At 32.5% G+C, this 15,449-nt stretch overlaps 1 protein-coding gene across 5 annotated transcripts in view; it reads right to left on the bottom strand.

Moving 5' to 3' along the window:
* The window catches only part of BRIP1 (BRCA1 interacting DNA helicase 1), a 209,132-nt gene that overhangs the window by 137,090 nt on the left and 56,593 nt on the right, over window positions 1–15,449 (bottom strand). For 4 of the 5 annotated variants that reach the window (XM_079905392.1, XM_079905391.1, XM_079905393.1 and 1 more), the window contains 2 exons: window positions 7,033–7,323; window positions 1,691–1,912 (listed from right to left, as the gene is read on the bottom strand). The exons of the other annotated variant lie outside the window; for it this stretch is intronic. In XM_079905392.1, the coding sequence (XP_079761518.1) occupies window positions 1,691–1,912; window positions 7,033–7,323 (513 nt within the window). The remainder of the gene's footprint in view (window positions 1–1,690; window positions 1,913–7,032; window positions 7,324–15,449) is intronic. 5 annotated transcript variants of the gene reach the window in all.

Here is a 15,449-nt window from a genome sequence, read left to right as displayed (position 1 = left end):
TATAGTATGTATCTATTTCATTTCAGTCTCTTCTGCAACCCTTTTGAGAAGTGCTCTTCCCCAACTCCCATGTGATGTCTGTAGGACTGTTAAGCTGTTAATCAAGGGACATCACCACTCTCATAATGTGGGTAGACTTAGAACCCAGGCTTGTCAATTAAATAAAGTATTCCATCTGTCTATGGTCACAATGACTGGTTCAAGAATGGGTATGAGATCCGAGCTAGGCCAATCAGAGTAATTATGGGTGACTAATGTGAAATCATATTCTTTTTTCCAGGTTACCTAGCTGGAAAAAAGCTAGCTGATTATGGTTATCTTTGTTCCTACTGGGAAGAACTTGCCTGATTACAAAGTCATCACGATAGTCAAGTATATTTTTTTAAGCTCTATTGAAGCTGAGTTTGTGTCAAATGCAACTGAAAGAGTCCTGACTAATACAAAATGTCACAAAGCAATTGCCACTGAGTTATTCTGAGGAAATAATAATATACAGAGGGCTGTAGATGGCTGAGAAAGAACCATAAAAGAGTAGGAAATATACTGAGGTTTAAAAAGTGAGCAGGATTTGGATTTGGATACACAAAGAGAGAGTAGGGCAATTCAATATAGGTGTAATCAAAAGCAGAGATACAGGAAAGAACAAGGTGTCCTCAGGGGACTTTGAGGTAAGTTTTTGAAGAGTTCAAGTTGGGAGTCTGTAGCAGAGAAGGCTGAAAAGGCAGATTTAGGTCAGACTATTGATCATCTTGGGAGTAAGCTTAAGAAATATGACTTTATCCCATGAGCAAAGAGAGATATAAGAGATTTTTAAGCAGAGGAAGACTGACTTGGCATTGATATATACCGTTGCTCAACGGAAAGAAACCTAGCTGAAAGGCAGCCAAATAAGAGGAAGGATAGCAGGGGTATTAAACATAATGCCTATTCATTTTAAACTTATAGAAATAGAAAGCTAATGAAAGTTGTACAGTCAGATCTAAAGAGAGGAATAACAACTGAATATATGAAGTTATTCACTTTTTGTCTTATGCTGTAACAAATGGATGTCTCTAAGAACCAGGCAGATAAACACAAATGCTGTATCCAAATTCACTTATTCAAAGTTCACAGAGCATAATTTGCATAGTATGCATATTCTCCCAACGTAAGTTCTTCAAAACACAGATTCTTTAGATAAATGTTTTAAAATCATTCTTTCTATTCATAAAGAGATCACATATAAGGGTCTCAAATGGGGGCAATTTTTTGTACCCCAGGGGATATTTGGCAATGTCTGGAGACATTTTTGACTGTGACAACTGCGAGGGTACCACTGGCACCTAGTGGATAAAACCAGAGATGCTAATAAACATCCTACAATGCACAGACAGCCCACCACAACAAGGAATTATCCAGCCCAAAATGTCATTACCATCAAGGTTGAAAAACCCTGTTATGATTCCACTTCAGTACTAGGTCCTCAGAAGTGCTTATTACTTTGGAAATTAAAATGACAGTGTCTAAAATTCAGTTTTTAATACCCCTTAGAATATGTTTTCAATACTCTACTCTGTTTACACATTTCCATAAATTAAATATAAAGCAAAGAATAAAGTAAAAGACATTAAAACATCTAAAAGCTTTACATTCATCACTTATATCCCAATAGTAGGAAAACAGTTCTTTTAATTTTTACATATCTACTCACACTTTCCCTTATTTGTGCATCTAGAAGATAGTTGTAGGGACAAAATATTATGTCAGCATCCTGCATTAGTTCTCGTGCTGTGTAATATGGACATGCCTTTAGTTTTTTCCCCAAGCTGACGAATTCTTCTATATCCCAGGCCTTGCACATCCCTTGGAGAGTTTGTAATATGTGTTGATCACTAATTTTATGAACACCATGATAAAAATAGCAGAATTTTCCCTAAAAAAAAATGCATAGCTGAAATATGAAGCAATACTAGAACAGAAGAAATAACACAAGTTCACCTCAGAATTTTAGAAACATCATTAAAGCCACAAAGTAAAGATTTAACAGAGGAGACAGAGTACATACACCACATCTATAATACAACCATATTAAAGAACTATATTAGTTAACTCAGATAGAGCTCCAGATCAGTATAGCTGGAAATATCCCAAATTAACTTGAGAAACATATTTTTCAAAGTATGTTTGTTGTGACTTTGTTCTGATTAAAGTGGTATTAGACAAAAATATTTCTGGAAGGATCTGGAAGGATACACAAGGGCAATGGTATCACTAGTTGCTTTCAAAGATGAGAGCCAAGTGACTTGGGAACAGGACTGAAAGACATTTTTCTCTATAGACACTTTTGTACCTTTTCAATTTGAGCCATGAGACAGTATTACTTAATCAAATATAAATAACTAAAAACAAAGGAAGAATGGAAACTGGGAAGGAGGGCAGGAGAAATGTCCTAGGGGAAAAAAGAGTGTTTACTACAAAAAGTTGGAAAATATAAGAGTACCAAAAAGCCCTAAATTACCTAAAATCCCATTATACAAAGAATGTACTATCAAGATTTTGATGTATTTCATTTCACATTTCTTCTATACATATATACTTGTGGATATATCTCTATAATGAGACCCAATTTTAAAATAATGAGAACAAAGCAAATTTTCCCCAGGCACTGAGGATTATTAACAATCTAGCCACTAAATATTTTTTTTTTTACAAAACTGGGATCTCCTTTTTTCTCTTAGCCTATTTTATTAAAAATCCTATCAGAAATATTTTTTCATATCACCAAGTTTCTTTTCATTGTTGCCTATATATGTACACTGGATTAATGTGCCATAGTTGATGAACCAGTTTATTACTAGACATTTAGACTGTTCTCAATTTTTGCTTTATAAATAATCTGCAATAAGAATTTTTACGCTCATTTCTAAATATTTTCTTAGTATACAGTTTTAGAAATGGCATTATAGGATCAGAGAGTAAAAATATTTTTAAGTTTCTTGAAAACCATATCACCAAATTATTCTCCAGAAAATGTATAGCATTTTACATTATCCTTTTTCCACACCTTTATCAACATTTATATTATTTTTTCTTATCTTTGCCTATTTTAAAGGTAAAAATAGAAGACTGTTGTTTTGATTTGTATTTTTCACACTTTCTAGCAAGGTTTAACACTACATTGTACGAACATTCTAAAAAGTTTCAACAGTAATTTGCATACCTTCTTTCATGTACTATTTACTAATGTCCTTTGCCATTCTATTATTAGAAGTAAAAAAATTTTATTAACATACACCAATCAAAAAATAAGATGTTTGATAAAATCCAGTCCTAGCAAAGGTGTGGCATATCCTATTAAAAGATGTATAAAATTAGAAGTATAAACTTCTACTTCTACTAGAAGTGTACTGGAAATTTGTCAGTAACTACCAAATAAAATTTCACCATTTAAATATATATATACTGCACTGTTTAATAGCCCCCCAAATTGGAAATAAACCAAACGTCTACCCACAGGGGATATGTTAAATAAATTGTGGCAAAAATTCATACAAAAGATATAGCCCTTAAAAAATAAGTTAGATTTGTCTATGTGCTGATGGGTTTAAGCTTTAAAAATAATCTATACACATACATTATAGAAAATACATATTTTAAATGTTTTAGAAGAATACACATAAAACCTTACAGTAGTTCCCTTAAGGGGATGGAAAGAACTGGAAAAAGAGATCTTTTCATTTAATGCCTTTCTATAATTTTGAGTCTTTAACCATGTATATGTTACTTTTCTTTTTCAATTGTCATTTGGGACTAAGTGGTGAAATAATGAGCCATTTTAATTCATTAATTTTATATATCGAAAAAAATTAAATGTGATTTTGAAATCCAATATTTATCTTTCCCAGTTTGCTGTCCTTAACCAGCGGGGGGATATGTACGTGTGTGTGTGTGTGTGTGTGTGTGTGTGTGTGTGTGTGTGTGTGTGTGTGTGTGTGTGTGTGTGTGTGTGTATTTTTATCTATGAACTATACAAAAGGCAAATCTATGTTTTTAAAACATTCATACCTCATTACATACACAAAAATATCTAGACATTGCTAGAAATGGAGTAAATCATAAAAAGGTCATAACCTATAAAAGAATGTCAGCAAATCCAAGGACAAGGCATGATCAGCTGAGGACTGCTAATTCTCCTAAAGCCATGCTGCTTATTGGTCCTCCAAGGTATTAAAAATAAAAATTAGGAAGAAAGGGCTCACCTAACCTTCTTTATTTGCTTCATTTTTATATTATTTTCACTTACTTTGTCTAATCTCTACTACTCCTTTTTACCCTTCATGCCATGTCAACTTCCCCACACTATGATGCCATCTTTCGTTTTTGTTTCTAGTGTAGTAAAAACAGCAATGGTTAGCAGTTAGAAGGCTTGCTTCCTTTCTTGCTAATTAGTTGTCTGACACTGGGCAAACTTCAGGGCCCATTTTTCTCATGTGACTAGGCATCAGAAGAGTAGTTGAATTAGAAGCCTTTTAAGATTCCTCTGACCCGCTGACTATGCCATTTGTAAGGTTCCTTCTAGCTCTAAAATTCTATGATTCTGAGGTCAAGAGACAGTTGAAGATGTGCCAAGTATCTTTCATACTGAGCTTGATACAGATTGAGCTTAATAATATGACATTCACCATTTCTTCATTCCAAGTATCTTCCATACTATTCTGAAAGTTTTTATTTGTACAAAATGATCACTAAGGTGCCTTCAGAGTCTATGGTTATGGACTGTTAAATCTCATCTTAACAAAAAATAGATGTTCTTCTATACCTAAAATAACTTTTTAGAGTTATTTCTAGGGCTAGTTAAGACTATTTTTTCTTAGTTGAAACAAAATTTAACTTTTAGCAGATAAGTGCATTGCTTTTCCAGTATAGGAGCATAAAAGAAACAGTGAACAAAAAAACATGTGCCTTTGGATCAAGCCAAAAACTCAGAAAGTTTACACTTTAAGGGCACTTAGAATGACACTGCTGTGGAGGCTGATAGCAAAACCAGAAAAGCTCATCCATTTTAGCAGTGTAATATAACCCTGAGGGGAGTCTGTCAATTGAAGCGTTATCACACTTTAAACTCTTTTTCACTCAAACTGTCAGGTATCTATTTATCATTTCTCTTTGGTAATTCAGCCATCGTAAACATAGACACCTTTAGTGACTTTGTAATTGGCCCTCATTACAATACCAAATTACCCTGAGGGCTTGCGAACAAGAAAAAGAATGTTCATGTACACCTATGAGCTAGGCATTCTGAGGCAGAATTAGGTCAAAACAACTACAAGCAGGTATCTTCAATTATTTATAATATTAGTATTCAAAAATAAAAGAATTGTTTACTTGAAAACAGAACCCAAAGGCCAATGAAAAAGTCTATTGGATTTTTATTTTTACATGATTCAAACTTTGGAGGATAAAGACCAATCAAAAAACATAACCACCACTGCACAATTCTAGAGGATTACATAAAATATTTGCTTTCAATACACAATCTTAAACTTTATAATTGTTTTTACTAATGGGATAACAAACACATAATAAATTACATAATAATTTTCTCAATAACAAGTAGTAAAAGATAATGACAACGCCAGCAAGTCTTCTTACATAGACTATTATAGCCAGAAAACAAATTTCAAGCATTTGAGGAATTTAGTAGATCAGTTAGCCACTTACAGAAAGAAGTCTACTTAAATATAAAATTTATGGGGTTTTATCATGAAGAGCCTTTTCTCTATTTTATTTTTTTTTTACCATTTGGCTTTTTAGTATTTTTATCTCTCTTTGAAGAGAACTTTTTAAATATACAGAGTGAAGAGATTTCACAGTTCCTCAGTTAATTAAAAAGAACTGATATGAAAACAAGTATGATCACAGAATTTCAACAACGGTTTTGATTCAATTATTCTGTATTCTCTTCCTGGTTCTGAACAAGTCACTTAAGTTTTTCCACTGAAGCCCCTTAGTAATTATACTTCATATTATCAGGTTTGAATATCTGTTGAAGTTTCTTTTGAATAACCCCAAATAAGGCTTGAAAAAATTTCCATCTAATAAAAGAAAGCACTGACAAAGAAAAGCATAAAACAAAATAATCTATTCGCATTATATGGTAGGAGGTGATATATCAATTAAATGAAACTCTAGAGGCTGTAGCTCTTAGCCTTTTGTGTAGAACCACTTATGTTTGACAAAATACAGAAAGACAGAACAACTTTCAAAATATATTAAAATATCATTGGTCATTTCATATACTATCAACTTATGCTTCACCAATAATTTCTGGGTGTAATTCCAGACCCATAACTTCAATTTTAGAGTAAACTAGTTATCAAACTGGTACACAGACTGCCAAACTAATACTGCCAAAATATTATTAAAAAATCATGTCTTTAGTAAGAAAGATTTATCTACCTAGCTAAAATTCGTATTATTCTAAATATCCCTGGAAAATTTCAAAACCATCAACATATCTTCAGTTAATAATTTAACATAATTTTTTGAAAGAAGTCTGTACTAATCAGAATTATGAGACAGTATAGTCATTACATTTCTCAATTAAAAAACATTTAAAAATTTGCTCAAAGAGAGGGCCTATGTAAACTACCTTATTTTGAAGTTTTTAAATATGTTAAATACATTAATTAGATCTAGTTAGACTAAATCACTTAAATGTTTTTAATCTCCTCATATGACATCCATGTTTGACTATTTTGGGTAGAGAGATTTAAAAGAAGAAAGTATGAAGACGGGTGACTAAAATGAAAATTAATTTTCAAGGAAATAAATAAATATCCCCAAGCTTTAGGACAAAAACCCATAATTTAAAACTTGAGTAAAGACTTTCTTATAGTAAAATTATTTTTTAAAAAATATCAACACTAGCAATCAATTTGATTTTTGTAAGTTATTTGATTATTGCTGTAAATGTACATATAAAATGAACACATTAAAAAGTAATCAATCTTTTCAGCTAATTTTTCCTCTAAAATACATTAACTTACTCACATTTTTTCCATCTAGCAATTCCATGCACTTTTCATTTCTGTTGAAGTTACCTACTACTTCAGGATGGACACAAGTGTGATCCCTGCTGGAAAGAATAGTCATTGGGACCCCTGAGTATGCTGTCCTCCGGAGCTCTCTAGTAATCTGAGCAATCTGCTTGTGTGTGCGTGTCCCAAAATATATTTTGGGTATCTTGGACTTCCCCCCATGATCCTTCTTAGTGGTATTTGAAGAATCTTGACTGTCTCCTTGTTTAGTAGAACAACAGCACCTAGAACAGTTACCAGGGGGCTGTAACAAAGGAAAGAAAAGATAACTAATGTCTGGACTACCATAAAATTGTTATCAAACCTCTCATGGAATCAAAACTATAAGCAGTGAATCACAACCGTCAGATAAAGAGAAATTCATGATGTTACATCATCTAAAACTTGCCATTAAAGAAAAAACTACAAATTCAATTTCAAATTGGTTCTCCTTCATAAATAAATGATAAACCATTTTTATCATTATAAATGATGTTTCCATATTTGCATTGTATTCTAACATACTACTCCAACTCTCAAATTCCAAATGTTTTAAGTATATTTTAATTATCCTCTTTTATAAATTATAAAAATAAGATAAAACAAAGGACAATTTTCATTTTTGCTTAGGCTTCAAGTGAACTTGTGATATTACAATTTAGAGTTGATAGTGCTATTTTTCTTTACAGCACAGTCCATTCAAATATCCTATAATATACCAACATCTTAGAAAGCATTTTAAATATAGCTTACAGAAGAATAGAAATATCAAGCTGAATCTAAAGCATCAGTCAAAAACAAGAAAAGAAAACTATTCTCTAGCAAAAGTATGGAAATGAATGCAAATTATTAATATTTAATAATAAAGGCAGGTTGCTTGTGTGGAACAAGTACATCTGAAATTCAATTACCTGTCATGGAATGTAAATCCATCAGTAAAATTACCAGTCAGGATAGCTTTTCCTGGACAATTTTACTCAATTCCGTTTCATAATTAAAATAGTTATATAAAGGCACCTTATGGAACATCAGGAGTATAGTCTAGTATTTAGCTGGTTTTTCTCTCCTGTTTCCAAACTCTCAAAAATAAAAAAATTTAAAAAGCTTTATGCTATATATTAGAACCCAGGAATTCTTAATAACTACTCCCTTCTCAACCTCAGTTACTATAAAATGAGACAGAATGCAGCCTCATTTAAGAGAAAGACGAAATGGTTAGTTTATAGGAATGGTCACTGATAGGGAAAAAAACTAAATAGCACAGTAGCTTAAGAGAATTTGTACTAGAGAGTTTTAGTTTAGTAGAACAAACACACCATTTAACTGCAGATTTTTTTAAAATTATAATCAGTAAGATTAGCCTTCATAAACAAATGCTAAGTCATAGCATGTTACACCACAATACTGGGGATCAAGCTGTCTTTTAGCCTCAACTCAGTGGAAAAGCAAGTTCAAATTACTCCCAGTCTCGCTCAACCTTGTCCGCCATTAAATATTACAATACATGATAGAATGGATGTAAATGTGACCCTTCTGGAGCTGTCACTCACTGGGATAAAAGGTTCACTGATGTGCCAAATAAACAGTCAGTCAAAGCAGATAAAGTTACAGCCATGCTGGAATTGTTACATTCCCCTCTCAGGTTGCCAGTAACAGCAGATTTCATTACAGAGTGCTGCCACATTAAATAGCCAGTTCCAAATATCCTGCCTTCTATATTGAATAATTACTTATTCACTGAAAGGATAAAAAGAAGAGTTATGAATGGGGCTCTTGTCAACAGTGAGGCAGGAAACAGCTGACATGTGGTTTATGTTACATATGTTGCAATATCTAACAATTTATGGTCACACAGAAAATGGCATGCAAACTATATCATGATATTTCTGACTGAATTCCTTTCTAGCCTTTGCAATGATCACACTAATTAATTAACTCAGTAAAAGAATTAAGGTAACTCTTGGTAGCAGAATTAGTTGACTTTTCCATACCTTCAATCTTTCACTCAGTTATACTATATCTCTTCCCTATGATACAGTTAAATTCACTCTGAATATTAGAATGCTAGGGACCAATGCATTGTTATATTCCACATGGATATATTATATACAAGCATAAAAGTAACTCTATAATGTGGCCTTTTTTCAAAGCTCGGAAAACCTACTTTTTGATATAACACTTTTCAACATGAATTCCACTTAAAGCTTTATCACCCACTCCTTTTATTTTAATTCCACTATTTTTCTAAACAAAAAATTCAAATGCTACAGAAAAATACAAAGTAAGTCAACCACCACCACAAATAACTTGCAGACCCTTCTACATATAATTATATCTTCCATATTTTTTCAAATAGAAAGGGATGCTATTATATAGACTTATAACTTGCTGCCTTGTATTCAAATGTTTTAATTCTTAAAAGGGGTATTTGCACTAATAATTTTAAAAAGGGATCTGCTTATCTTAAAATATTATGCTAGTAGCTGTACTAACAAAAGTAAAAGATCAAGAACTAGCTTCAGAAAACTCTTCCCACTAGAGCAGCTTTATTTAGGTAACTTAAATTAGTTTTTCACTCCATAACTGAGAAAATTTTAAACCACAGCTAATTTTATACTAAAAATGTTTTCTGTTTAAGTCTTAAAATGCTCTGAAGTAATTTTACCATCTATGAACTCAAGGGTGACTCCTCAAAGAAGATGGTTTTTCAGTGGGTGGTTGCACAAGTAGAGTAGAATACAGAAATTAAGAAAGGTGATTCTTATTTATTTGCAATATTAAAGGGGAATTATTTCTTCAGAAGTGATCTTCTATTGGAGTTTCTATTTAAAGGATTCGGTATAATCATATTTGAAGATGGAAAAAAATGAATGTAGCAATAGAACAGAGGCTTAAAACAGACAATTATTTAGTAACAAAAGAGAATTATTTGTACCAAAATCAGCAAGTTTCAATTCTGTAAGAAAACTAGAGAAAGAATCCTGAAACAGCAATGACAGGAAGTCATAATATCCTCCACTCCAATAATAGGCTAGTATTTTCTGGCCTCTCTCTGAAACCCTTTGACCTAGGGGTTTTGAAACAATAGATGAACAAAATTAAATATTTTTCACTAAGCATTTCTCCTGCTAACAAATGATCAAGTTTATCTTTCATAGGGATGTCTTCCTTTTGTTTTTGCTCTTTAAATTTACAGAGACTGTATTAGGAAACTGGAGAATAAATTAAAAAATATTCTCTCTCATCTAATATATCTGAACGTCAAGAAGACAAAACACATGGGCTCCCAACACCTGTAATCTCTAAGAACTGTAAATAGCTACACTGTATGGAAGAACAAAACTCTTTAAGAGATGGCTTCTTTTCCCATAGCTGGAAACTGTCTAGAGTTCTTTTACTTCAACAAAAGGCAAGAAAACTTAACCCAACAGCAAAAAAATCTATTATCATTTAAAGAGAAACACAAGAGATACATGTGGGTGTGACAGCTCTATTATTAGTTCCACATGCAGGAGTCAATTGTTTAAAAATACATTTCAAATTTACAGTAGCCAAAACTGTTCTTAGGTCAACAACCAAGGATTTTAGAAAATTTTGTGTCTAACAATTTCTATTTATTCCCTCTCCTGTCATACTATATAGAGACATATATTGAAATTTTTTGAAAGGATAAAGAAAGAATATAACATTTGATCTTGAAAGGCCAACTGCTGATTCCTTGCCACTATTCCTTTCACAAGGCTACAATCAGAAGTTTAAGTAGATTAAGATAACTACATCAATCTCTAAAGTTTCATAGTTCTCTCCAGCCTTTCCCCACAACAACAACAAAAATTACTATGCCTAAATACTTGGAAAAATAAAAATTAGCATGGTGACTATGCCTTAAAAAGAAAAATAATAAAGGAGTAGTTAGAAACTATTGCATTGTCAGAGATGTTATTTTGTAAATTCATAAATCAGGGGAGTATCTAAAAGCTGTTTATGAACTGAATTCTAAAAGCAAGCATAAAAGGATATATTTAATATGAAAGATAAGTAATAAAGAAGTGGAGAGGAAAAGAGACCAAAAAGAATCTTACTGGTATGAAATAAAGGGAAAACTACGTCCATGAAATAGTAACATATGTGCATGCACTGTCTTTCAACCACACTCCAAATTATTTGAGGACAGAAACTGTCTTACATTACTTCATCTACTCATTCATTGAGCATGGTGTTTTGCATATAACTGTAACTTAATTTTTTTAAATTGATAGATTGTGACTAATGTCCTTAAACCAAATACTGTACCCATGTACCACATTTTATCTGTAGATGCTTAACTGATGCCCTAATTTGAAGTCCTTCACATATCAAAAAATTACTTCAAAATAAAAAGGTTAGCTTTTAAAAGAAAAAATACAGGACAATTTGTTATTTTTCAAGAATAAAAAGAAAAATCATCTTGTTATGCTAATATCTGGGCCACGGTAGTTGTGGGTGACAAACACATATCCTGATATATTCATTATTAATAGCTGTCATTTATTAAGGCTGTCCCTGTGCTAAGCACTCTACATGTACTCTCTCATTCATTCATTCATTCAAGAAACATTAGAATTCCTGATATATCAAGCCAAGTAGAAGACAATGACAAGGGTCACTTCACCCCACTGACAAAGAGGGCTTTACTTTTTAATTGTTCTACAAGGTGTGTTTATCAATACCAGTTTCGCTCAGGAGGTAAAGAACTGTTTAAAGTTGGTACTCTAAGTGCATTATTTCCTGAATGCAACTACACAATATTCTTAAGGATAAGCTATACAATTTATTTCACAAAAACTATTTTAACTTATTATTAGTTGACATTTAAGTCAAATATTTTCTAACAGGATGGATATTATATTCCAAAAGGGAAAAAAACAAAAATCCTCAAATAAGAGACTCTTTAGAGCAAGATTCAACAAACTTTTTCTGTAAAGGGCCAGAAAATAAATATTCTAGGTTTTGTGGGCCATAAACTCTCTGTCCCTATACAGGAAAATATCTTCATTATCTCAACATAGGAAAGGATTTCTTAAACAATACACCAAAAGCAAAAATGACTGAAATCACAATCTCGAGAAGATATGTGCACTGTATATAACCAACTGAAGATCATTTTTCACAATATATAAAGAATTCCAGCAAATCAATTTTTAAAAAACAAACCCAATAGAAGAAAAAGAGCCCAAGAACAAGAAAACCACAGGAGAGAAAAGCGGAAAAGCCAATAAACTTCTGAAAAGATGTGCAACCTAATGCTCAACCTCATTACTAATTAGGAAAATGCAAATTAAAACCGTAATTAGATTCCATTTCACATCCACCAGACTGGGTAGAGAGGATATACAGCAACTCTCTCATACACTGCTGATCCAAGTATAAAGTGGCACATCCACTTTGGAGAACAAATTGGTGATCTAGTGAAATCAAGGATACATAGACCCTTTGATCCAGCATGACCCTGCTAGGCATATATGCCAGAGAAACTCTTGCAAATTAAGACAGATACAATAGGGATATTCTTTGCAGTACTGTTTTAATAGTGAGGAAAATAAGCCAAGTGTGTCAACAAAACAATGGATAAACTGTGGAGTTCTGTCAATCTATGGAATATTGTATATAATAAAAAAATATGAACCAGAGAGTCCCATGTATTGACATAAATATCAAAAAAAATTGTTGAGCAGGCTGAGTATGACTTAAATAACATTTTATTTTCCCCATAAACTTCCAAACAAACTGATGACAGGAATAAAACTATGAAAACTTTATGAAAAGAATTAGGAATCCCCACTATGTTAGATAACCCTTGGAGCTAAGGACTGTAGTAGACAATATACCTGAAAAATGCTTAAAAGGAACCTAAAACAGCAAATACACTTGTTCGTCCTCAGCAGCTTAATACCTAGCAGAATAACTTTCATCTTAATCCGTCCTGATCAAAATTTTCAACTAATTTATTAGGAAATAGGTTCTTAATTTACATCCATGGACTGTTACAGAGGAGAGAGTTTGAGATCACCCAGAAACTACAAACACAATTTTGTATGCATTTTTAGAAAGTCAGTCCATAACTTTCATCATGTGCTCAAAGAAAATTGTGACTTATTTGGATGAGGGCTTTATTCCAGAATTTATGTCTGATTTTACAATGGAAATAAAATAGAAATAGCATTTTCTTAACAACCAACTTGGTTAGTCACATTAATTCTGTAAAGGAATAAACAAGTTGACAGTCCACAGAAGATAATTTTATAAAGGTTCCTCTACTGCTTGTAAATTAATTTCTCTTTTAATGTTTGCTAATTACATAATGTTAACATAATCCTAAAATACTTAGTTCACTAATGTATATTTCTAACTCCATTTTACATATGATAAAGTAAAATCTAAAGTTCTTCAAGTTGCTACAAAATTCATGATAATTTGTGAGAAGCTGGAAGTCATAACCTTAAATCTTAAAGCTTTAACAGGATCATTTTTACCTACGATTTAACTTGGCAAAAAAGCAAAATACTGCCCTTTTTTATTTCAAAGCATCATGCACCTAAAGAGTTAGTGGTAAAAAAGTCAATGAATACTGAATTATACTTTGAGGCATATGAAGGAGGGTTTACTGTTAACCTTTATCAACCATTTGCTGTTGTCCAAGCCACCTAAACAGGTACTGAATGCCTGTTGTGCAAAATCTCACATAAGCACACACTCTAGTAAGATAGCAAAAGTGACATAACTATACCTTTTCCACTATTCTTTTTTAAAAATTCAAACAGTAGTACTCTACTGCCAGTTTCATGATTAAACTGCACAAGGCAGCTGTTTATCTACTCACAGCAACCAGCAGGTGAACCTGATTCAATATTTATCACAGGCTTTCACAGATCACTGCTAACCAAGCAAACGTTTTAATTAAGCTGGAACTTGCTTCAAAGAGCTCATTCAAGATGTCAATCGGCAGGTAAGGGATCAGATACAGTGTCAGGTGAGAGTGTGTAATACAAATCCACAACTTTCTTCATCCCATTGCTGTAAATTAGCCTGCTCTAAAGTTCAGACTCTGATTGTAACAGACTGCCAGTCTCCTGGAATGTGTAACTGAAGTCACTCAAATTCTATTGTGAAGGTTGTAAGCAATATGTTAAACTGCAATGGGCTAGCACATTAAGACAGATCCTTTTCACGGTTGTTTTTTGATACCGTAAGTGTTTGTTACCCTACTCTCCACTTACTGTTTACTTTCTTGCCTAGTGTAAATGGGAATTCCTTAACACAGTTGCCTCAGATTCTGAAAAGTTTATAATCAAGGAAAACCCAAAGTGGTATTTTTAATTTTTAATCTAAATTTATACTAGAACAATTATATTCTGTAAGACTTCTCAGTTTAAGAACAAACACATCATAAAGATGACCAACCTGTAAAAAGCAAAAATTCTCCTGGTATAGTAGAACTTATACAGATGTGACTATAGCAATGAGTCTCAAAGTATAGTGATTAGTCACACTGACCAACTTCATGAGAAATACCTGGGGTATTTACAACAACAACAACAAAAAGGAAAAAAGAAGAATCAAAGAAAGGAAATGGGAGAGAAAGGGAAAGTTCTTCCTTCAAGAAGAATGCTAGCTAAAAATTATAAATAGAATGACAAAATTTTAAAAATCACCATTTTGCAACTCCCATGTAATAAGTGATTCCTGCAAGGTACATAAATGGATGCTAAAATCACTGGGTGAAAAGCTGTTGGGAAACAAGATATTCACATAGTTTCCAAACATCACCCCACAGATTACTTATTAATTACAAAAGAAAAATGTGCCTTTATAATGGAGACCTGGTAGTCACCAGTTTAACCAAGTGGTCAATTTTAACATTAGCAGTAGTGAGACAAAGTGGCATTAAGTGCCTCTTGATGTGATATAATAAGAAATATGTTTATATACTCTTCTTGAACAAAACTGCATGATTATGAAATCCAAACAATCAAGCCATGAATCAAAAAGATCCCAAGAATAGAGAACCCATGGTAAAAAGACATATATGTGTATTATTTAGTTAGTGAAAATTAATCCAGCTGCACTCTTGTGATATTTGCACTTGTATATTATACTTCAAAAATCCTATCCCTTGGGATTGCCTGACATTTTTATTTTCTCCTTTATTGTATAGTATTTTGGTATTTTTCAAACTTTCTTCAATGACCCTTTTAAAATGAGAAAACAAAGCCATCCTGCGACATCATCTTCTGCATACTGACCAAAATGCTATAAATAAAACTTATACAAAATAGACATTTTTGCGTCTTTCACCACCATTAAAAATTAGTAGACAAGGGCTTCCCTGGTGGCACAGCAGTTGAAGAGTCC

This window comes from Stenella coeruleoalba (assembly GCF_951394435.1).
Source record: "Stenella coeruleoalba genome assembly, chromosome: 19".
Classification (NCBI taxonomy): domain Eukaryota; kingdom Metazoa; phylum Chordata; class Mammalia; order Artiodactyla; family Delphinidae; genus Stenella; species Stenella coeruleoalba.
The sequence above is the reverse complement of the archived record's forward strand: the minus strand, read 5'-3'. Positions and strand labels throughout refer to the sequence as shown.